Below are 26273 nucleotides of genomic sequence, written 5' to 3' on the forward strand. Positions count from 1 at the left end.
CAACCAATTACAGTTTACTTTACAGTGCTTTTAAAAAAAAAAAAAAACATTCTACTCATCTGTCAATTAAATGTTTATATTTTTTTTTACTATTCTTAATCTACATTTATTAAATTTTATTTTCTGTTTTTTAGTTGGATTTTTATAAAAGCGTGTTTTTTGTAGTTTTTTTAAACTATTATTTATTCTTACTTGTTGTGCATTAGAACACTACAATACTTCTACAACGTTTTTATAACCTGTATTTTTTTTAACTATCTTTCATGTTTAATGTGATTCTATGTGCTGTGCTCTATGAAATTTTACGTTCATCTCATAATCTGCAGTGTGCTTCTTATAATTTTCTCAGTACGAGCCAGTAGATGGCGCTTTTATGCAAAATGCAGTTTTCAAGTGTTACTGATATGTTTCGAGTCTAAAGCAAACTGGCAAATTATGTTATGTTTTATTATTAACGAAGTATTTCATAACTCTTTTTCTGATATTTCCTTTGGTTATTTTTTCTTACATGAAGGATAATTTTCGGATTTACCACTTTATATATTATTAAATAAAATCACGGACAATGTAAATGTGTGATGTTGGAAAACTTAAAAATTATTCACTATTTTTCTTGACCTTTGATGTCCTCTAAGTTTATTTCACGGATTTCAGCAATGTTAGCGTTAAGTATGTTCATGTGAAATTAAAAAAAAAAAAAAAAAATTAAGTTCTTATTCGTTTTCAATGAAGCGACTGTTATAATAATATTGCAATATGTATTAACAGAGTTTTTAGAGTTGAGACGCTAATATGTTGTACGGTCACATACAAATTTATGAATATACGTGTCACCTTTCATATCAGTGGTCTGAATTATATCTTTTCAAAATACATAAAATACCTTCGTGATCCCAATTATTTACCGTGTTCACTTATTGCCGAAGGTATCCGCAAAAAAAAAAAAAAGTTTACTGATCAACACATCACTTCTTTTCTCAAAGATTGACGTCGGGAAAAAGAGAGAAGAGGAATTCAGACAAGTTGGCAGATTTTATGCGAAAACTAGTGATTCTTACCGTGTTCGTGTTTATTTATAAATTTTTACAGTACAGTACATTACTTTAGTAATAAAAACTTAGCTTGTGTTACGCTGCTTCCAATTAATTGATTGCTTTAGCTTTTTCATGTCTTAAACTCTTCTTTTTAAATTGTTTTTCAAAGCATGGTTTTGTTATTGTATAAATTATCTTAATACTAATGTATTTACTCAAAGGCTTTAAGTATCTGATATTTAAAAAAATAATCTTTTTATATGAGTTAACAACCATCGTAATAATTTTATATTTATATTATAATACAAACGCCACTTTCCGTATCTAATTTTATTTTCAACATAACGAAACTTCTGGTTCTTGTAGTCTTTGAATCCCAAAAAACATCGATATTTATTTTATATAAATTTAACACCAAAATTAAACTCCATCTGTTATTAAAAGATAGTAATAGTTTTTTTCATAACTTATCGTGACTGGTCTTGAATTAATAATACAAAATCAAACGTCAAGCCTTACTCTATCCTTAAAGCGTCTTCGAATTGGACTACAATGATGGATACGTATGAGAAACAATACAAAAACTCAGACGATATTTGTGCCTTGTCCTCCAGACCAGATACATTTAAATGTATTCGCGAATTTTAAAGCGTGTTGTGATAACAGAGCTTACGGTTCCTTGGGAAACCAACATTCCCAAAGACCATACCATCAAGGTCAATATATATTATGAGCTCACAAACGAACTCACTCTGAATAGGTTTGGATTTAGACGTGGTAGAAGTGGGAGCGAAAGGAATAACGGCAAAATCTTTCTACAACCTACTAAAAGACTTGGGCCTGTCCAGAACTAATATGAATTCATTCTTGGAACGTACTTCGAAGGCAGCCCTAGTAGGTTCTTTTCAAATTTGGTTAGGTAGAGAGAGAAGCTTGGACGGTGGAGGTGAGCGTTAAACGCGCTTTATATAGGGGCCCCTTAAACACGTGGGTCGAAAGTCCCAGGCACTGTTGAAGCTCTCAAGCTCTCGCCTCTCCCTACAAGGCGATGGACCCGGCACCCGCAAGGTGAGTCCATTGAATACTAAGAGGTTTCGTCTCATGTTATTAGATTAAATAAGAAACAAAATATTTAAATCAATAAATAAAAAAATCATTCATTTAAGAATAACTTTATTTAAACATAGGCAATAATATTTCACAAAAAAAAAATTACAGATAACTGATTTTTTTTATGCAAGTTTCATTTCCAAATCTCACTGTAGTCTATTGCCTGACTCATCCAAAAACTGAAACAGAATAAATAACTTAAAAATTAGTAATCATTGAATTAGATCAGCCATGAGGTTGACATATTTATATAAAGACAAAGGATTCATATAGAATTTATGGTATTACAATTTCTAGAGTGTTTCTTGGGATTGATATGTGTCGAGACAAGAATGTATAAAGCTTCAGGGAATAATTCTAAACCATATGTAACTCACTGGACCTTTACATATTAGAGTGTATGTAGTAGTAGGATGCTCTTTTGTAAAATGTGTAAGGTGTAGGTGCTAAAATAAACTTTAATAATTGTTCTTACGTGCGGCCACTCCAGCCACAGCGCTGAGCTGATCTAATGCGTGTTCCAACTGATGAGTGAATACTGATAAGGGTGACGTCACATTAAATGGCAGCCTGAAATTTAATATTATTTTAAATTTCTGTACATTTTCATCCTTAGATATGAAACAATGACGCGAAAAGACCTAATATCCTTTACTTACACTTGACATTCCACATGAGAACACATCTGAAAATAAAGAATATGTGCAATAAAAGTATTTATTAGGATCTATTCGATGGGAGTGTCTCGTTTATTAACTTCTCTATTTTAAATACAATAATAAAATGAAAATGTTTCAACATTCTGATAATTTCCAAATATCATCTTAGATATCACTTACCATCAAAAGCATTGTCACAAAACAAAACGCTGTCCAGGACAACCCCCGATACTCTGATAATGAGGACATGTCTTCAGTGAGAGCTTCAAGCAGACTGAACTGAACCATTTTGCAGCTTATATTTTAATATGAAACTTTATTAATATTAATGAGATTTTGTTTTGCTTTATTTTCTTTGTACATTTATGTGAGATAACACCTTGGCCTAGTATTACTTTGTACCAAAGTATTGTAGTCGTAAAGGTTTTAATAATAAATATTTGTAAATTCCCATCATACACTATGCATACATTCCCGACATACATATGTTTAAGTTTTATGTTAAAAGGTTAAGAAATTATGTATTCAGTGACACCAAAGTTTAGAAAGCAAATTTAAGAAGTTTTTACAGCAAAAAAAACTTTATAACATACAGTAATCTGAACTATTCAACATAATCCTATATGTAATCGTTCTTGTTGAGATTTTCGCCAAACTGGATCAATTCTTTACACAAGTAACAAATTACAGAAGAAAGGGATTACTTACAAAATAGCTTCAGACTTTTACTAAGCCATAAATTGACATTAATAAGAAAATTTATGCAATCTCATCTAACATGAACATGAATATTAACATTGTTTAATAAAGAATAGTACAAGAAATGAGGTTTGGTATATAGAACAGTTTATAAGCAATCAAAAGAGAACGTTATAGAATACCCCTTTTCAACTGCATTTTGACTGCACAAGTATAATTTAGCTATTATGGAGTATTTTTCGTTACGCAGACAGCATACTTGTGGAAAGTTATCCATACAACTCTGGGGTCAGTAGGAATCAAACAGAGTTGGAAGAATAGACCAGGAAGAGTGTGTTAATGCACACTATAGGCAGTTTCTGAATGACGCGATAACAATCTTCTGATATTTCATGTCATGAATATGGAACGTATATCATTGAAGGATAATCGCAACAACGATATGATGTTTAATTTTTTTTTTATCCGGTATTAAACCTGCGCCTTCTAATGTGTATAACGTGGGTTTACTAAACGAGAAAGTTTATCATCATCATCATCAGCCTATCGGAGCCCACTGCTGAGCAAAGGCCTCTTCTCGCATGGAGAAGGTTAGTGCATAAATCACCACGCTTGCTCAAGACGGGTTGGCGATTTCAATCTTATAATTTGAATTTATAAGATCAGGTTTCCTCACGATGTTTTCCTTTACCGTCCGTCAGTGGCGTCTAAATACTTTTAGAAAGAAAAATAACAAATATGATGCACAAAATGATATAAGCAAAAATAAGGCGGGAGAGAAGCCGAGGTAATAATTGAAACACTCTCGTTTATTAAAAGGTAAGAGTGGGACCTGTGATGCACCGTTAACACTAGACATGGACATAGGATAGAAATATGCATTTAATGAACAAGACTGCTAGTTTTGCGAAGACGGAATTAATGTCGACACTAATGAATCTAAATTCAAGAAGGCCAATTCGAATTTATTCCAGAGATTTGATATCACATCAATAAGAAATATCTCATATTCAAATAATAAAATCCAAAAATGAGATATCAATATAAAATTTTTAACTATGATAAATAATTAAAGAAAAAAAGGTGTTCGTTAAGAGTCATTCCTTTTTCACAGCATAGTTATACTACTAAAATAAATATAAAAAAAAATAGAATAAAAAGACGACATAGGAAATACGACGGTTAACTTAAACCTTCGTAAAACATTCTTTCAAGGTAATATTTGTTTTTTTTTTCTGTCTTTTTTTTTGTTTTTATCAAAATCTACTTGCTGTTTTGCTTGATCAAAATTATCGCGATTTTCTGCGGTTTACACCGATATTCCTTGAATTAATTTTAGGATTGACCTTAACGCCCTAGCTAGTTGATGACTAAGATAATTGTCACCTAGGGCTTTGGCTATACGTACATAAATTATTAATTCCCGCTTTTTCCTCGTCCTTTTTATCTTGAAAGAATTTCTTTGTTTTTGCCAGCGTAACGATATCGAGGTGGATATCTCTCGTTAAAATAGTCCTAAATAGTATTTTGGAGAGTTTCTATTCACGAGTTCAATTCCTGCTTCGAGTCCGGATGCTCTAACAGGACCGCTACATTGTCGTCGTGAACTTTCCAAGTGGATGGTTTCTTGTTTGGAATGCTAATACGTGTCCGGATGTCAATGGACTCCTGGTAGTTTCCAGTTAATGTTTCACAATGGGATTACATGAGGGTCAACTCTATCCGAAGTGAAAGTTGAAGAACTTACCGACGAATGTCGTGCTTCAACAGCATTATGTGATTTTAGGTGTTTGATATACCAGGCTCATCTCTTGTAATTTTTCCCACAAGTTGGGCATTTTAAATCCGTATTCGCGCCGTTTTCGCCGTTTACATCGTGCGGTGGACTCTCGGACTGTCCTAGGAGTAATTTTCTTAATAGGACTTTTAGCCTTATAAATACCAGGCTGGGCTTGCTATGCCGTTGCCCTCGGCTGTCTTTCCAGCAGTCATTTGTCTTTTCAGCGCTATCTGTCTTTCCAACGTCAACCTGACTCTCCGGGCAGAAGTTTTTAATAATGTAACGTAACTCCGGGTAGTCGTATATAATAAATAATAAAAAAATATTATACAACAATAAACAAGATTATTTGATACGTTTAGAAACGTCACCTCACAAATATTATAAAAGTGAAGGTATTTCGGGGATAAGTCATTTCCTGGTTGGCTTTCGTACGGAACGGTTCTCTTTGTGAGGTGGCGTCGCTATTTGCAGTGAGTAGTTTTCACAGTGTACCCACATTATTAATGTTATGTGACTAATGGCTGTTTCTTAATTACGAATATTATTATTGTATTATTGCTTGTTTTTGATTTTAAAGTTTAATTTGTAACGTAGCAATAAATAATTGTGATTTGTCTCACTCGATTATTTTTTTATACAATTCGGCTTTAATTCCTAATAATACTATCAATCAGCCGGAAGCGTATTAAAGAAAACGAGGACAGTTTTAATACCAATTTTTTTTTTGATAGAAGACGACACCAAGCTGAGACTACGTGTTATCTTTACCTCTGCTGTCTGGCTGTTCTAGGTTTCCTTGCCAAAAAAATAAGTCAAAAGATAATAATTTGAGTCGTTATGGAAGTTTGTCCTAAAAATATGAACCCTTGCAGCTGTATATAAACACTCATATGTATAATATATCAAATTATTAAAGCAGAGCATAATTGTTCCTGTAATTTATTTTTTCTCTGCCGCTTACTGACAAATTCACATGAAGTATATAGACTTATGAAATTTTATAAATATGTAAAAAGGAAAGAAGGAATACAATTAAAGCTTCAAGGAATGTCTTGTTAATAAATATGGAATCGATGTACATGATCATTGTTGTGAACTTGAAAGGCCAGATGTATCAACACTTATACTAAAATATTTAAAAACACTATCACTGTGGAAATCTTTGAATGTGAAATTTAATAACAATGTATGCGGGTAGTATAATATGTTGCGTTTAGAATTTCCGAGGGTTCAATTTAAAATTAATATGAAACAAAAAGAGAGGAATATTACAAAAAGAGAGATATATAGAGTATGTTTAGCATGTGATCACGGTGAGTGCGACCTCGCCTGACACACCATACACGCGTGTAATGATTGGAGGCTTGCAGATAGGTATAGTGGTCGCGTTAATAAGAAAGTTTTAATATTATATATTTATAACCGTACAATGTAAAAGTTTAAAAGTTAGTTCGGCGTTGCTGACTCTACAGATACGTATGAACATTGACATTCTTTACGTTCTTTCAGATGTTTTCAAAAATATCGGCCTTTTTAATAAATTTGAAAATTATTTTTGTATTAAACATTTCTTAATTAACATGATTCATAACTTTTGTGATATCAAGCGAGAAAATATTTTGAGTAAAGCCAGTTATGATTTTCATGATGCTCTTAATTAATAAAAGCAAGCATATGCTGTGGAAGGACTTCCTTAAATAATAAATATGACTGCAAACTGTAAAAGGTTCGGTCGGTTATCGATCATTTTTATTGAATCCTACTTTTTGCTAAGTATTGTGGTGTATTAGACTAGAAGGAAATGGAATAAATTTAAAATAATTTTCTCGAATAACTTTTATCATGTTGCGTTTTTGTTTTCTTGTAAATTTGCACCTTTCAATTACCCTGCAAAATTAAAGCGGAAAAGGTATGTGTGCATGTGTGTGTGTGTGAGTGGTTGTATGTGTGCGTATGGCATTGTAGCTCTCAAACGGATCCACCGATTTCGAAGAGACGGTTTCATGTGGGTGACAGTGTCGTTTTGGATGTCCTTAGCTATGATTGGTTCACATCCGTTCAGTAGTGTCACAGTATAACCTCTTTTCCAAATTATTTTAGGGATTTTTTTCCATAAGATTACTTTAACAACTGATCAAAGGGGAGTTATTATAATTATATAAAATAATACTTGTTTCATGTTAAGGTAATAAAAACAATGTTTTAGAGTTTTAATCGTTTTTTTTTATTTTTATGAAGAGTAATAGTTTTAATATAGTTATCAGATTTTTTTTGTTATTTTGTGATCACAACCATTAAAACTATAAATAATATGTATCTGTGATATAAATATAATTACAACTTAATCGTGGTGAGGACGAAGATGGTGCAGATTTGGTTCATCCAAAAGTCACTGAAACAAGAAGATTGATCAGACATCGCGACGTATGATATAAGAGAAGGTTATATTTAAGGTTGTACTATCTAAATAGTTTCACTTTAATGAACATTAAATAGACATTAAAAATTAAAAAAAACAATTAGTAAACTGCACTGGAGATGTTATATTTTACATATAAGTGTGCACTTTTAATTTATTATTATTATTATATGGGACGGTGTTTACTTACATGATATTATGTCAACTAGAGCGTTCAGTCTGTCAATCTTGTTCTCGATTTTGTCGATGAGCAACAGTGAGAGCAAAGAAGGGACGTTACTAAAAATATATATTTACATATATTATAGATTAAAATTAAGTCTAAGATCATGTTTTTATGAAAAGGTAATTTGTTCATCGTTTTAAATTATGGAAATCACTTCCCAGAGGAAAAACTATTTTTGTTATTATTAATTATTTAATTGAAGTATTTATTCAAACTTCATGAAAAACTTACTCCTGACATTCTGCGGTGGAGCACAACTGGAAAATATAAAGGAACTTAATTAATAAGCACCCTTTGAAGTTTCGGTCGACTTCAATAAAAAAATATGTGACCTATTTGAATATAAAATGAAAATATCTTATGCCTAAATAATATATTACTATGAGTAATAAAATACTCTTTCACAACTATTATTTTACTAACCAGCAACAGAATAGACATTAAGCCTAGCAGTTTCCACGACATCAGACCATATGAAGACATGTTGTTGGTTAGAAGTGACAAACGATTGCTTCGAACTGATTTTGTAATAGACTTATATAGTGATAAGAAATAAAATGAATATTTATAAGGTTTTATTTGCAGAAGTTTCTTAACGCACATGCGTGGTGTAGGTTGACATTGTAATGATTGTGTATTGTCTTAAATATGTATGTCACAGCCTTCGATTAATATTTATATTTAATGGCATTCAGTTCTGGAAGTCGTGATGACATTTAGCAAGATAATAGCGGTTTATACAATATACGCACCTATTTTTCTTTTTAAACAGTATCAGAAGGTATTGTTCCAAAAAAAAGGAATTATTTAACATAAGTTTAAGTTCTTTTATATAAAGGTATTAGAAGTAAATATAGAAACATATATGAAGTTCAGTTGACTCTATCTATTTAAAGTTTTATGTTCATGGCTGCACTTCCCTTGAAAAACCTTATTGCTTTTAATTTAATTTAGTTTAAAATTGTCTGGTTGCTGTTTTTCGCTTATTATAATTCTTAATTTATTGTTTTTTAATTGTATAAAAAAAAGGAATTATAAGAACCAAGGTGAAGTAAGAACTAATTTCTGAGTTGACTAAAGAAGTTGTAATTTAAGCAATTGGATTCAAATAATGTACGAGTCGTCTGAGTCATTTACTCACATGAGTAGTGCTGAAGTTGCGTTAACTTCCTTTTTCTCGTTTCAATTAATAAGAATTCATGAGGAAAGATTACACTTTGCAGCTGGTTTAGTTACATCTGAAGATGTTAATTTATTTAAATGTTTTTGATGTTTACTGCAGTATTTGAGTTATTATTACAGCACCAAACACCTCGTAGACTTGCACTGTTCCGGATCACTCTTTAAAAGTTGCTACCTTTTAAAAGGTGCTGCCAAGTCACTTCAGCATACCCATTGGTCACTTATGGTAATTTTTTTTTTAATACAATGGCATGCACCAAACTAAGAGATACTCGAAAAGATTTATCTTTACGAGTATCTTTGCGAGTACGAGTTGAGACGTTGTATTATTTTCAATATGTTATATCACGTGGACTCCGGCTGCACAGTTTGTTTTCATTATTGTTTAACAAATTCTCGGAAAAAAAACTCTTTAAAAATGAAATGTACTTCCAATATTAAGACAACAAGCGAGTGATAAGTTAATTTAAAAAGTAATATTTCTAGGTTTTGTAGTTTTAGCTGCGGGTCTGTTCGGTAACCGAGGAATCATTTGAAATAACGACATTATTGAATTAAAAATACAGACTTAAAATAGTTTTGGATGATAAGAAAGTAACATCGAACTTTAAATAATGTTTAGTTTTAGAAGATAATTTTTGAAACCCATCTTAAATACAACGGTTGTGATATGTGGCTTCCTTTACGAACATAACAGAGAGAAACCAGATGACATCACGATGCAGAAGCATACTAATCAGTTTTATAATAGAGAGAAGTAAAAAGGTCAATATAAAAGACATAGGAGACATTTCCGAAATATTCACAAAATATTAAAATATCATGAACAATATTAAGGATTGGTTGACAGAGATACAAACCGAGCATCCTTTGTTAACTAATTTTGTGATTAAGTGTAAATTAACATTGAAAGAGATAAGTGAAAGTTTGTTTAGTTTAGTAATAGAAATAAAAATATTATAATATCTTTTTATACAACTCCACAGGTCACCTTTTGTCGTGTTGTGTTATTCTTTGGTCAACAATAATATTATAATATAAAAATTATAGTATCGTAATTTATTTTGCTTTATCAATATGTGTATTGTCTATATTTTCTATCGGTCATGTTACATCAAATGTATCGTTATTAATCCTTTATTATATTACGAATCAGCAATTAATTAATATACGATACAATACTAATGTAATAACAAAATGTATTACTGTATTAATTAACTACTTGAATAATGACTCTATTTTTGTGAATTGCAAATATGTATTTCGATAATATTTCAACTTAAGGGCTTTGTAAAGGAGGAAAGAGCATCGAGAAGTTTTCTTCTTTACTGGAGCGAAGTAAAGCCTGTTGAAGGAGTGGACGGTGCCTCTTGCGATGACTGTCTCTTGTGAAATAAGGCACATTGCTAAGTCTTACTGGGGCTCATTGGGTATGACCAGTATTTTGAGTGGAATAAAAACAGTAATTACAATAATTAATTAATTAGTATTAATTTATATATATGTTGGAATTATAATCACTTCCTTGTTTTTAAAACAGTATGACGCCAGCCTAATTGACGTAACCAAGGTCATTCTTCTCGACTCTCTTCAGGCTCTCAGGCTATTAATGGTAATCTCGTAGACGGTGTAATGAATCCTTTATTTCAAAGAGGTCCGATCGCTGCAACGGCTCGAGCGAGATTATTTTTGTATTTTTACCCTCGCCTCGTGGTTGTGGTGGCCTGGAGGTTAAAAGGCCCGCCTCTTATACGTGAGAGCGCGGTTTCGAAACCTGGCAAGTACCAATGTGATCTTTTCCGAGTCATATGTACTTTCTAAGAGTATTCAGACACCATTGGCAGACGGTGAAGGAAAACATCGTGAGGAAACCTGGTCTTGTAATTTCAAATTATAAGATTGAAATCGCCAATCCACCTTGAGCAAGCGTGGTGATTAATACTCTAACCTTCTCCATGTGAGAAGAGGTCTTTGTTCAGGAGTGAGCTCCGATAGGCTGATGATGATGATGATGACCCTCGCCTCTATTTATACCAACTGACATACACTTGCACAGGTGGCTACGCAAGGGGTTATGCAGGAGACATCTGATAATTTAAACTACCCTTAATAATTCCAAGGTCTTAAGGAAAAATATTAAAAATATGTGTGCGACTACACTACAAGCGGTGAAGACGGTTGTTTTTGCCTTCTGCCACATAGAACTAAAATATGTGGAGCGTTTGATGAACGGACAAGACTCTCAGACGACTCTTTGTGGTCTTCTCTTCCTACGTCTATAATTTTAATAGACGCGAGGTGTTATAATCCAGACGAGAATAGTAAGTATATATTTTTTTTTGTGGTTCAGACGCGTTGTCATAGACCTTTGTTAGTCGTTAAATTAATGAACATTTCCGTATTTAAATTTCGATATTGCTCACCGTCAATAGGACCTTAGCTCGCCAGCCTGCACCACACCTCACGACACGATGACAATATATTTACGAAAATTACTTGGAAACAAGTAACTATCATTGAATCATGAATGTTTTGCTGAGACGTTGAACGAATATGAAAGTTTTTCATTATTATTTTTTTTACTACATAATCTCTATTTGTAACCGTATAATAGTGATTATGTTGTTCAAAAATAGTAGAAAACCTTATTTTCCCATAAATATCTCAAAATGTATGAGAGTTTCTATTCTCTACACTTTTAAATATTTAAAGTTTATATTGGATTAGAATACAGTTCTTTTCTTGCCGAGTTACATATTTGTGATTTTAGTTATCTTAAGGAAAATACTTTTTTTGGGGCTAAAAGTAATAAATAAAAAAAAATTACTTTCTTTTGATCTTATTGTTATATTAAAAATGCCAATTTATATGTAATTGGAACGAAACATATAAACAATTTAATAATTACGAATCTTATTTACCTTTTTCACAGAAATATTCACATCAAGACAACTAAGATAAAAGAAACATTTCCTGGCTTGTGGAGTTGCAGCGTGTTCTAGATTGATTCATAGGAACATATCAACTTATCCAAAAGTTACCGCAACAGAACCTTCCAGATTTTACTCTTTTCCGTCTAATTATTTTAATGTACATTTTTTATAAAGAAAAATAAAGGTTTATTACGATAGGGAAGCATGAGGAGGAACACTGTCTCAGACAGAAAGATTGACAGTGCTAGCTTTAATAAATGATATTAGAAGTGTAGATATAAACGAAATGAGAACTTTACTTATCATGTTAATAATTCAGGGAGTCTAAAGATTAAGACGGTCACACGTTTCATTCAAGGGATGTCCGTGTATTGCCATAAATACGTCGAGATATCGTTACGTAATCGTCTCGCGGGATCTCCCGAATCCCATTTTCCCGAGGGTGTGCGAAGAGGGATGTAGAGGGGAGGAGGGTTATGTTGTGTCGGTGCGGGGTTGGAGGGGGTGTGATCAGGGGGGGGAAGGGTGGACACCACTATTTCTCCATCAGTTGTGACGCGACAGTCTTCCCTCGTGGACGTGTTTGTTTTTGTGTGAGCTGTTCTCTTTTCGCGGTGAGCTAAATATTTATGTTACTCATAATTACTTTTTATATATTTTTTACAGTATTCGGAAAAAATATATAAATTAAAAAAGTTCGTATAGTTCACTAAATAGTTAAAAACGTCAATTGTATTTAAGCTGTGAATCTGCGGATGAAATTGATCTTTTGTTACATTTTATTTGGAAAAAACCGGTGGCGTTTTTGTTTTTTTTTGCGAATTGTTCAAAGTTTGAATGACTTCAATTTAATAAATACTAAATTCTGTTGTTTGAAAGTTTATATTTTGATAATTAACTAGTTAGTTTGTAATAAAAATCGGATGTTGTGTGTTTATATTTCCTTATTTATCAATATCACTGTCAGTGATAAATATGTCGTTATATTAATATGTGATATGTGAACGTTTTCAATCCGAATAAATCCTTTTTAAATTATAAGAGACATATATTACATTGATGTTCAAATATTATTAAATATATCATAGGAAGACCTGTACCTTATTGAAACCACCATGCTTATCATTTTTTTTCGTTAATTTGTAGATTTTTTAATATTTGTGAGACATCATCATCTTTTAATTCATTTTCTATGCTATTATTTTTCTTTATTTTCTAGGAATAATCCCCTTTAAAACTTTTTGAGTACAGATATCTTTGGATACATTATGAATTTTATCAGCCACTTAGCTTGGAAGCATTGCGTTCGTTCGTTAAATGTTTTCGGTCTCCTGTATACGCCTACAATTTTAAATATCCTTCAATAAGAGTATGTTTTTAAATTTTAATGTTAACTTAGGCCCTTTTGTATGATTACTCTCATTATTCTAATTGTCTATCATTTTTAAAACTTATTTTTGTCACGTTTAATTATTTCTGTTTTCCAGTAATTTGAATAGCATTAAAACCGGATGAATTAAAATATATCCAGTAGAGTTTGGCACAGTTTAATCATTAAAAGTGGTAGGATATATTAATAAGTACAAAGGGTTTCTGTCGAGATCAGAAATATATATTAAAATAGGATCGCTCTGATTAAATAACGCCTAGTTTTTTGTAGGCAGAAGGTAGGTAAAGAAGGTTCGGCACATGATGATGTTATAATTTTTAATTTTTAAACTCTAATATTAAACATCGTCTTAAAACAGTTAATTTTTAATTCATAATTTATCCTCTGATGTGTCTCGCGTGACCCCATTGAATTAAATGGTCTATGGCTTCTATAAACAGCTTACGAACTTTTCATCTCTAAGCCAACTCACGGGTTCACGGATCCTATATTACGGTCGGTAACTCAGACTGCGTTTTCAATCATTTACTTACACAAACAACATTATATTGAAAGTCGTAGTCAAAACAAAATAGACCGCCGTCAATTTTAGGACCGTGAAGTTAAGTCGTTACTTGAAGTCATAAAATTAGGTAAGCTTAGTTAGGTTTATAGTTCTGGGGCGAGAAAACATTCCCAGCTCCAGCTACATACGGCCGAAGTTTCAATTTACATATTAAAGTGTTCTGTAATAATGTTACTGTTTTAAATGTTGTTTCGAATGTAATGAGAAGATCTTATTAAATAATAAATAATTAATTCATTCTATTTGAAGAACAATAGTCTAGTGTAAATATTTATGTAAGTTTTCAAAGCAAGAAAAACCGCTCTAAAAGAGTTTATATTTTAAAGTAAACTATTTGGTGTCATTCATTCTGATTTATGGAATCCAACTGCGTAGAAACTATTTACTTGTGTTGGTATGAGATGCTGCCAAATTAGATTGTCGGGAGTCACGTATTTAAGAGTAGGACGAGAGTCCTTGTACTTGGATAGATTGTATTACCGTTAGTAGCCGGACGACGGCGGAATTACGAATTATGTTACACAACATGTGGCACGGATACTGAAAAATACCTACAGGAATTTGTCTTAGTGATAGGTTTGTTGAGCTGACAGTCTTCTTTGTGAGGCGCTACAAGTATCCAGGCTAATGCTACTAGAATAATAACGCAAGGCTCCAAATATCTTTTTGTAATAAATTGTGAAATTTTTTCCCAAAATCCTCTCCAAATTATATTTTTTACTGGAAATATTATATATTCCTGAATAATTCCGTCAGGTCTACGGAAGGTTCATTATGAAGGCAAAAGATTTTGTAAATTATATCAGAGTGACAGAGACACAGAGATCCCCTATTCAGCTGTAACTTGGACATAACGTACAAAATTAGAAAAAGAAACAATAATATAATTTTCCTCCAAATTGCTAAGTGTCGCTTGTCAGCTGTGGAATTTCGAATAATGTTGCGATTAGGGACGGGAAATCTCGACGCTGCATTTTTATTTGGGGCTGAATTTATTCAGGGTTGAAACACAACGTGAGAAACACAGATCTAATTCCTTGGACACTCAGCAACAGCTTTGTAGTTCCTATTCACTGTACTGAAACAAATTTTAAACGTGAAATGAATTTCTTTGTTTCTCAGACCGAAGACGACATGCGTTATATATATATTATTTAAGTGTAGTCATTAATTCTGAACTCGCTGTGTCTCGTGTCGTGAGACGTGTCCTCCGACTTGTGTCACATCTATCTCATACTCATCTTAATAACATCCGTTACGAGTTCTTTTCTGTCGTTATTACATATTTTTTCTCTTATTTTGTATTTTAAGCATATTTTACGTTATCATTTACATATAGTTCTTTCTTTTTTTTAAATAAAAACTACAAACAAGGAACAAACGAAATATCTTTTAATATTTCACATATAAAAGTGGTATACAAAGTAATTCAGTGCATTTTTAACTCTCGGTTCTATTCTCCAGTATTATGAATGTTGGTTCAAGCACAACACTCTAAGGTTTTTCTTTCTCCCGGACATATTTACTATTTACTCTGTTAATTAGGCTATTATTTTGCTTCTGGGAATAATTTTTCAGTTTCATTAGTAACATAATACTGCCTCATTACACGGTTTTAAATGGTTTGTTCTGACGCTGTTATGTTCATGATGTTGATTTTCGTTATATTTATTTTATAAAGCTTATATATTTTATTCTCCTCTACCCATGTCCTACTCCTACTCTTAGTGTCATCCGATTGGTTTTAGCGTTTCTAAACGGACCAAAAACACACAACAATGAGGCACAGGGATGAGAATCAACTACCTTTTACCTACATATTTTGTCTAACTATTATAAATTTATAACATGGAGTTGTTGAATTTTTATTTATTGCTATTATGTTAATCATTGTTACTTATAAACTAATATTAGTTTTTTGGAAGCGGGCAACGAATTGATTCTAATTTTGAGATTATTTTAGAATTTTGTACACAGAAACTCAGTCTTAATTATATAAAAAAGTTTTGTAAGATGCAAGTTTCAAAATATTGTAGATACTTATTATTTAATTAGCTCAGGAAAAAGCGTTTGCAAAAAGGAAAGAAACCTTAACTTTATTAGTATTACTATTATTATAAAATAATCACAAAGTGTTCGACACACTTTAAATGTTAAACAAACGAAATTAAGTTAATGAAAAACCAATAATCCTATGGCTATTGACGAGCCCAAATCGAAAACTCATAAATTACACCGTGAGAGTTGTGTTCGAAGCCTTGATCCCGAAATAGTTCTCTATTCAAAACTATAAGTTAGTGAAGGTCTACAAACCTGTCTCATTATTGTGTGACTTCTTTATTTTGCTCGCAATCTGTTAATCTTTTAATATTTTTTAATACATTGTCTTATTCTTATTCCATACCATTTTATTAGCGTGTTCGATAGTTCTAAAATCTTAATTATTATCATTAAAAGTAGTCATTCGGCGGAATAAAAGTTCGCTTGATACTAAAAACACTTAAAAGACACGATAAATTTGAAAACCATGCAGAAAATCAGCCGAATCATACCATGATGATAAATTAATAAAACTACTCACTTTCTTGGTCATGATAAAGTTTGTTGCTCTTCTCGAGCAGAAGCGGTCGGAACCTTCGAGAACTTACTTTAGAGTCATGTGTAACTTGCCACTCTCAAAAAAGTAACAGTATACGGTGTACGCACCAACTTGGATGAAATTCTTTCCTGTTTGGAAGTCATATTTCATTAGGAACATCGCGTTTCAGACTGGAGTGTAGTGAACGCCTTTTCCATGTATCTGAGTTCAATGCCAAGATCGCTGGCTCGTTCTGATAACACGATCCAGGCCCCATGTCGTCTCCTGGGAGAGGCTGCGTAATGAATCAGCTAGCCGCGGCCCCCGGGAGACACACCATAGCGATTTATGACAAACTTAATTACTAGAAAATAGGATTAGTGTCTCGGCATAGACGACCACACAAAGAAGTCACTAGAAAAATATTTCACTCAATTGTATATAAAAAATGTTTAGAACTTAGAAGTCATGTCTACATCAGTGATGTTGTTTTATATAGTTTAATAATACAAAAGTAATTCAAAAGTTTATTAAGTTCCTAACCACTTGTTTAGGTAAGATGCTTACGTTTCAAGGACGTTACATAAGAAGTTTAGGTCTGTGATATAAATATAATTTGTTTTTAATATTACAGTGTAGGGGTGATATTATAACCTACCCAAGCGATATTTCTCTCACATTGTGATAAATATTATAATGTTTGTAGATTTTAGTAATCATATTCTTAATATCAAACAAAGTTCATACCCAAACCAAACAACCTACACGTTTGACATCTAAGACGTCTTAAGTAAAGGGCTATCGCCAAATAATATTGATTTCCCCTTTGTCCGTGTTATTATTTGTATTTGTTTGTGTGTGAGCGTGTGTGTGTGCATGTGTGGGTAGGAACTCAGGGTAACTTGCTTACTACGTGTTAAAAGTTTTATTATTTGCTTAGGTTTATAAGTTCTTGTATTTGAACCCTGTCTTGTAAGTTAAAATCTTTCAGTTAATTGGTATGTTAACATCTGTCGGATTTCACCAAACTTGATAAATTAATCACGTCCATATAAATACAACATTGTTACGTACATTTATTATATTCATAGATCTGTGTTGTTACGAAATAAATGACGTTATTATAAAATAATATTAAGACACTTTTAGTACTCCCACTGTTCTCATAGTTTGACAGCAATGAGCAGTTGAAAAATATTTAAAATCGGTTGAGATTTAAAGGAGTATAATGCAGAAAAGGTTCAATCATTCATCAATACAGTTGTATAGAACATGACACTTTGATGAGAAATATTATTGATGAAATAACAATAACAAACATAGATTCCTAAAAGTCCTTACTAAGGAATAAACTTATTCATTCTCTAAAATATTCTTTTCTATTAGGGTATGGTTAAAGTATAACTAAGTAAAATGTATAAAAATTACTATCAGTAAAACAACTCGTAACTGTCTTTTTTTCTGTCGCCGCTGGTCCACTTCATGACAATGAATCTATTCTACTAGTATCGAGGTGTCGCCTCAATGTATATTACATCGCTTCAGTAAACAATCACAATTCTCTTCATCAAAGTGTTTTTAACAAACAAAGTCACGTGTCTTTTATTCTCAGGCCGCGGACGGACGCTTTAATCAAACCCTGATTTATCGTTTTACACTATTTGGGGTGTGTCCAGACTTTAGAAAGTGATCTTTATGTCTGAGGTTTAGAGCTCACATTTCTATACTAGCGCACGTGGCCGCAGTGAGGGTGTTCCGTTTAACGAAACGCAGTAGCTACTTTGTTGCTTTGTGTTGGAGAGCGTTTTCGAATCTCTTGTTATAATTAGCCGAGTCTTGTTAATGCAATTGAGGTTTTATTGCAAAGTGTCACAGTTCTCTTTTCGCTGATTAAACTCTTAATTGGATGAACGACTCTCCGTGCGAGGTGATCCTAGCGCCAGGAAACAACTCAACGTTATGTTCGAATATAAATCTATCACCGAGCTAGTGTCGACATTTTTATACGAATGGAATTTCTGTATTCAGGATGTTAATGTCACATTAAATAGAATATGTATTTTGGTACGTTTATTAATAATGCGAAGGTATTCAACAAATTCCATAAGAGCGTCACGATTTTTCTCTAAAATTATTCAATATACGACCTCAATACATGTAAAGATTATCGAATGTTCTCGACTTTCTATTGCTCAGGAAGTATTCTAAATGCTTCCTTCCTTCGATACTGGGGGAGTTCAGACTCCTCGTTCCGTTATTAAGTTAAAAACAACTTTAAGTTTTCCGGATACGATCGAATATCGAATGTAGCAACCTACTGCCTTATATTGGTAAGGAAAATAAGACCTAAACGTGAGATGAGAACGTTTTCGGTGTTACGTAATGTTGAAAACATTTTCGGATCTTTATGAAACAATTAGCTCACATTATATACTGAACACAAATTTACTAAATATCACTTGTCTAAAGTGTATTGGTTCTAAACGTTTTTAGTTTTAGCTTTATATCTTTTTACAATAAAATGAAGCAAAATATATATCCATATTTTTCAAGGACAGTGTTAATTTTTAAACTTTTGTAAGGATAAAACAAGAAACTACAAAATCTGTGTCAGCTTCGTGGACTGTTTAATAAGTTTTAATATTACGCCATCGATTCCACAAACATACATTCAAAATCAGTGTAGACATTGTTATATATATATTGGAACCAATCAGCTCATTGAAGGTATCATAAAATAAATCAAGCCACCATTCCGCATTAGCCGTTAAGACGCAGTAAATCGTCTCCCGGGATTACAGGGATCTCTATACTCACTATGGAGAATAGTCCAACCATCCCGGGACACATCACACAAGCTTACATTAGAGAGAGTTCGTTACACAACGAAATATCATCTAGTATCAGTTGAGAACATAACAACTTACTATATGTTAGTATATAGCAGTTTGATTGTCATTTAATACTTGCAAACGTATAGCTTACTGCGACTGGATTCTTATAATAATGAAAAATATATTTAAAATATAAAAAAGTTGGTGAAATGTAAGAATAATAGTAAATGATAAAGATTTGGAGATCTATAGAAGGGGGTCGGGGTCTTAAACCCGTTGATTGATGTTCGAACCCTTATAGTACAATATAAATGTATAATACAGTACTCATAGGTCGGTCGATAACTGAAACTGAGCGAGGCTCGCTCATATATTATATTAATAATAATATAAAATTATAATTTAATTCTTATGTAAGAGTTTAGGCATTCTCTTATTCCATCATCTGGTTCTAAAAAACATGTTCAATGATGTTATTGTACAGGGCTAATTATTTTTATATACGCATATACATGTCAAGGAAAAATCAACAGAGAAGTTAGTTTAAGTATTTTCTTTATCATTGTAAACTTCTTCTTTTCTTCTTCTTTTACTTCATCTGTCCGTCTTCTTGTTCATATGATCTTACCTTCTATTCAGATGCTGCGTCCCTGGAGATGATCTTTGTCGGTTCCTGTTTCCGTCTCGCTCGCTCTCTCCCCGTCTCCCTCCCGCTCGCACCATGACGTCACCAGTTCTTCTTACGATTGCTACTTGTATTGGTAAGTCTTATTGTTAGTACTTAATATAGATACTGAGCCGAAGACGCACGTTGGAAAAGGTCACTTTCAATATAAAAAAAACGTAAACATAATTTCGGATATGAAATACGTTATGTACAGGAGAGGCTCTGGTATGTGGGAGCCTTACATGAGGCGGTGCTTGTACTTTATGATAAAAAATAACAAGTCCACTAAAGTAAAAGTAACTAATACAATTTCTTCAAACGATAAAATTGGAGACGGAAAATTTTAAATTGCTGATTAAATTTATACCGCAACATTCGATAGCATCGCTCCGAGTGAAGACTTTACGGAGCCGGTCATTTAAACCCTACGCTTTTTAAGTTCAAAGACCGCAGTGAAGTCACAGAGGTTAAACAATAACCGTCTACAGTATTAAGCTAAGAATTTTTATACAAATTGTACACTTAAGATATTACATTCATCTTCCTTCTGTCTCGGTATGTTGTACCATCGCCGCACCCCGAACACCCCCTAACACCCCCCGACAACCCTCCAATCTGTCACTGCTACGTCCGTTTCAATCATACAACTTTTTATGATTGTATCACATCAAGTAGGGTTAGCGATTTTAAAAATTTTACATTTATTATCATATTTTTTTTCAAGAATTTCATTTAATTGTAATAAATTGAGAGCTTTCCTCATTAATTAATAATTTATTCCATACTCTAAAACCTTTCCAGATATTCGCTTTGAAGGACATATTTACCAGAATTTTAAATTTTAATATAAATTTAATTTCATCTGTTGTTAGCATTTTTTCTTTTTTCCAATATATATTTTGGTCATAATTTATGAATTAATATTTAAAATATTTAAATATTACTTTAAGCTTCTGAATACAATGTTTGTCAATACATTATAAAGCACGAGTGAATCTTAACTTTTAAAGTTAAATATAAACCCATTAAGACTGTTCGAGACCCCTCCCCTCTCCCCCTCCGCCTCCTCCATCACCCCTGACCTGTCTACGGGTCGTTACACAGACTCACTCACAATGTAACATCGTGACCAGCACTCAGCCACTACGAAGCAATTCAGTTGCAAATATAAAGTTACTTAATGCATCTGTCCCGCGAGCTATTAAAATATATATCACTTATAAATGACAGTAAAGTTAAATAAATAAATCTAAAAATGTCGCGGTCGCTTATGGATGTGAACTGGGTCCTTAAATATTGCTTTGTGGCAGAGAAAATGAAAAACGGATTCAGTGACGCACGTAATAACACCCGAATATTATAATAACAGAGAGTCAATATTGATGAGATGAAGAGTCTAAGACAAATACACTACTACAGGGAGTCGTATGTCGACAGAAAAGAGCATAATGATGAGGGAAAGTTCACTTGTAATATTAAGATATAAAAAATAACTAAAGTAAAAGATAACGAATATATTGAAAAGAAATAATTACATGTCTGTGACAATGTGGTCGTTCACGAAATTACTACCTATATTATAATTTGATTCAAAAGAATAGAAATATTTGAAATACATTTGACATATCGCTACTCAAATTATTTTATAAATTATTTATCAATTTTAAAATTATTAATGAAAAAGGATCTCACACATCTGCTTTAAAATCTCAAGTACCAGAAAATGACGATGTCTTTCAGAATCTCTGGAATTATAAACTATTTATTCATAATAAAATTCAAGAATAATCTTTTCAATGTTAATTGATTTTATCCGAAATAATATTTTTAAATAAAAACAAATAAACTATGAAAAGGAATTCAATTCAAACGATATAAACCAGATTCGAGGCAGCAAACGAGACATTACGGCTCTAATGAATGGCCTCAAGATAACGGACAATAGAATGCAGTCTGCGGGGGCTTGGAAAAACTATACAGTGAAATACTCATATTAATAAGTATATAGAATAATTTTCTTTTTTATGTGGGATGTCGGATGTATCGCTCTTTTGTACTCATTACTGATTCTTAAAAGATTAGATAAAACAATAATTGAAAGTAGTTTAAGAAACGTTCAATTTTCATTGAAAATAAAATCAGGTTCTTTTTGCCAACGTTAAAAACTAGTTACTCTAAATTGACACAGTTATAATCTCCGAATTAATTCTGTACTTGTAAAGACGTTCTAACTCTGCTTTCATTTGCATCGAAAAAACAACTGGGAGTCCGCAATCTACGCCCCTACAAAGACACATTCATTTTATTATCGAATATCGTACTTTAGACTTTCAAACTAATCTGGACTTTATCCCTCGGGATTCTGAGTCTGAAATCGTTTTAGCCGATGTAATCCGTACAATCAACAGAATTGTACGCTCCTATCTCCCCCGACACAGAATAAATGTGGCAGAAACTGTGGCAGATCTTTTCATCAGTAATCTTATAAATGTTTACTAAATTCGCATTCTCTTGTGTTCTGTATTATTTCGGTTGCGATCATCTACAGCTGTATTTAACTTTATTATATTTTCATTCACGGAAACAGACGGCATTATTTTTACTACACAATAACGACTCCGGCTCACTTTGTTCTATTACGTTATTTTTCTTTTCGGGGAACAAAAGTCTTTTGTGTACGAAGTCTCCGATAAAGTTTCAACGTCCACATCGTATTATGGTCATGTCATATAATATTTTTCCTCTGTATCGGTACGTCCTCTGTCCTTCTGTACTCTGTGAAGTCTCTCCGCAGCGGACATTATTTGCAAGTGTCTGCAGAACGCCTCCGCACCAGACGCCCATTGAACGAATGTCCGAAACGAATCTATTGCTAGTTTAATATTCCAATTGGTTTTGGTTTAATTCAAAGTGGGAACGTGAATGTATGAGGCTTTGTAGTTCGTTAAAGAATGAGACATTGGTGTCGTGATATTTTGGTTCAATAGTAAATTTATATTAGTAAACTAAAACCGTTACTTTGTGGAATTAGTTCGTGTTGAATTATTTTCTTTACACTTCAGTCTACGCTAGAGCTTGTTATGTTATTGTTTGCTCACCTCAGTGACGTCACTAATTATAGAGCACCTTCATCAGTCGTGATGTTAACTTTGAAGATATTATGTGAGAATTTCTCTTGTTCCGAGGCGTTCATAATTGCTAACAAAACATAAACTTTACTCACCAATTACATTATAAATGACATTTTTAATTTACCATTACGCTATAAAACAATAAACAGTCATTTCCGGTCGGTAGAGGAATACCGAGAACAAACATTCTCCAGCATTTTAAACGAGCTCGTAGTTTCTGTAATTGAGTTTACACGAGTTCTTGACGAATGTACGAGTAAGTGTGACGCAGGCTCTAATTTATTACTTGCTCATGTTAAACTGTGCAAAAAACTCATATAGACGTATCTCGTGCATGTTCGTTTAAAGTTACTACTGGTATAATATTATCAAATGATGTTTAGTTTAGGTTTATTCATGGTGTAACTGTTTTACATAGTTCTGTATCGGATCAGAGCCAGCCGCCGGCCGCTGGTGGAAGCTCCGTTCAATATTGATGAGTGAAACGCTTTTAATCTCAAGCCATGAATACATTACGGAACGGACGTCTGATTACTTTGAGATAACTTTTCATGATAATAGGAATTTAACTTTTATGACGTTCGTGTTTTAATAACTTCACGGACCCGCCTCGAGGATGTTTTACATTTTTGCTAAATTTCTTCGTTAATCGTCCGCAACTTCAGAGGCGACTTCATTTATTACTGTTTTAGTATTGCGTCATTCATTTCATCAATAGTAATTCTTTTTTATGTATAGTAATCATATTTAAACAAGTTTAATAAATCGATATTGTTGATTTTAATATAATGTATTGCTCGATGGACTATTCTAACTAGAAAACGTTTCAGCGTATTACTTTCAAACAATAACACAGCCTGATTCTGCTCGTTAGCGTTAGTACACATGTTTTGGAAATTAATACGAAACGTTAAATTAAGCGAGGTTTTGGATTTATTAAAATATTGTATTGAGGTGTGTAGGATATTAATATTAAAAAATCATATTTCTACTGTCTAATATTTAAAATGTAAATCTTTATTCATTCAGATGTTTGTTTTTTCGTACTATAAAAATGTACAGAATATAGTTCACTGACTGTACAACATAATACCTTATATACATAGGTTATTGTTTGTGTAACTGTTCCGTGTTGTTCCAGTGAGAAGAAGGTAAAGCAACTATATTTGCCGTATATAAGAAGTCGCGTAACACAGTCGATAGATGTCGCTGCCTGTTAGTTACCGTATGTATTTCTAAACGCACATTATTTGTTTCTGCCAAGCTGACTCCTAGCTTCACGGTAGCGTGTTCGTGTGCTGAGGTTGGTCTTTAACATTTATGTCTCATTTCGTGTGTCGTTCTTACAGAATAAAAGCTAAATCTTTTTGCAGACTATTAATATAAAAAACTTTATTCAATTTAATATAATAAATACCAATGTAATATATGGATTTAGATCACGTCTTTAATGTTAATGTATAGATCGTAAAGTAGGTATGTATATGTATTACTTTATGTAGGAGCCGGCTGAACGTCAAAAGGCCTAAAATCACAAAGGCTTAGTAATGAAAGTCCAGCGACTCATTAATGCACAAACAACATGACCGTTCCTATTACCATAATAACTACTTATTCTGCATCCAGCTATTAATAATATCGATAGACTGACATACATGCATATTAATAACTAAATAAAAGTCTGTAAATATTTAACATTTGGCTCATCGAATATTGTTTAATTCACTTTCATGTCTATAAAAAATTAATAGGATCTGTTAAACTTTTTCTAAAATGATTAAGCAATAAAGCAAAACTATAATGTAATAAATTGTGAGGAAAATATGGTTTTTATAAATTACAAAAAACGATTTCTGTTGACAAAAAAATAATTTTAACTAATTAATGTTTAGATTTTATCCCTTTCATCTTTTATGAGTTAATGATGTAAAGGTAAGAACTCTGCCTTTTCAATTAGGAATATTTTTATGATTTGGACAAAAGTTTTGTTGAGCTTAAAACTTTAACTAAAATTCATATAGTTAATGCAAAATGAGATATTCCTAGCAGGTTTCGAAACTGTAACTTTCGTAATATTGAGTTTCCGACACTTGTCCCGCTAAGCCGCCGTGCACTCGCTCCAGTTGACGAACAAATCTTTTTATAATACATCTAATCACCGTATTGGAGCGGAGTCGCCTGTAGTAGGTTTACTTACAAAATATTTACCTCATTACTTTGATTTATAAAATAAACGTTTCAAAAAGATGTAATTTCTTATACTAGCATTGAAATTAAAGTAGAGTATCGATTTTTCTAAATAATTGTCCAAACGTTCTGATACATTAAAAGTTATCGATGTTTTATATGATACTGTATTTCTAAACACAATCAATGTTGCCGACACGTTGTTAATGCACAAAACTATAGTCTATCGTTCAATACCATATTTGTTGACACTAGTACTCTAAGCGGCGACTTTAGTGATATGCGAGTTAACACACGTCGCTATGAACGGTTCTCCGTAACGCGAACTGTAAAGTCAGTGTACATATCCTCAGACACGTTATGCGAGCCTCGTCCTAAGCTCGCGGTCGCCATCCAATGTAATTGGTAAGTGGAACAATTGCAATAAAGTGCCGTGAAATCCCCTCGCAATTTATTATTGAGTCTATTTGAACTGCGGCTTTCCGTTGACCCAAGTTATGCAGCGCTCTGTTACATTTACTATTTATTGTGTTGGCTTAAATATCTAACATTACTTCACACGATACATTTAGTTTGAATTAAAAAAAAAGATTTAATTTAAACAAACAGTTGAGTTGATATTATAAATAAATGTAATGAAATATTTTTTAATCACAAAGACTTCTAAGTACATCGTCAATGTATACAGTTTGTTGAGACATTTATAATATGATTATTTTACATTATTTAGTTAAAAGTACATCAGTCACAAAGACATTTGAATATTTAAATATAAACTTTATTTAAGCACATATAATGTTGTCCTGGCGGATCCTAATATAAATTTGTAACTGTTGATACCTATCTGATGTTATCCCTTCGTTAGGTCAACGTTTG

General features: G+C 32.4%; 1 protein-coding gene and 2 long non-coding RNA genes across 4 annotated transcripts in view; 1 reads left to right on the top strand and 2 right to left on the bottom strand.

Annotated features, from left to right (window-relative positions):
* Positions 1 to 2190: 2190 nt before the first annotated feature.
* LOC116775504 (uncharacterized) lies at positions 2191 to 3062 on the bottom strand. The gene is made up of 4 exons (XR_004353839.2): positions 2984 to 3062; positions 2804 to 2829; positions 2620 to 2714; positions 2191 to 2323 (listed from the first exon to the last, which is right to left on the bottom strand). It is a non-coding gene; the product is annotated as an uncharacterized LOC116775504 (long non-coding RNA).
* A 4447-nt stretch (positions 3063 to 7509) lies between these two features.
* LOC116775802 (uncharacterized) lies at positions 7510 to 8517 on the bottom strand. The gene is made up of 4 exons (XR_004353866.2): positions 8354 to 8517; positions 8162 to 8187; positions 7895 to 7983; positions 7510 to 7677 (listed from the first exon to the last, which is right to left on the bottom strand). It is a non-coding gene; the product is annotated as an uncharacterized LOC116775802 (long non-coding RNA).
* Positions 8518 to 12592: 4075 nt separating this feature from the next.
* Positions 12593 to 26273, top strand: part of LOC116775803 (uncharacterized) — a 46132-nt gene continuing 32451 nt past the window's right edge. For both annotated transcript variants that reach the window (XM_032668804.2, XM_032668805.2), the window contains exons 1-2: positions 12593 to 12659; positions 20052 to 20173. In XM_032668804.2, coding sequence (XP_032524695.1) covers positions 20134 to 20173 — 40 coding nt within the window. In that variant the 5' untranslated portion in view covers positions 12593 to 12659; positions 20052 to 20133. The remainder of the gene's footprint in view (positions 12660 to 20051; positions 20174 to 26273) is intronic.

Source organism: Danaus plexippus, chromosome 27 (genome assembly GCF_018135715.1).
Source record: "Danaus plexippus chromosome 27, MEX_DaPlex, whole genome shotgun sequence".
NCBI lineage: Eukaryota > Metazoa > Arthropoda > Insecta > Lepidoptera > Nymphalidae > Danaus > Danaus plexippus.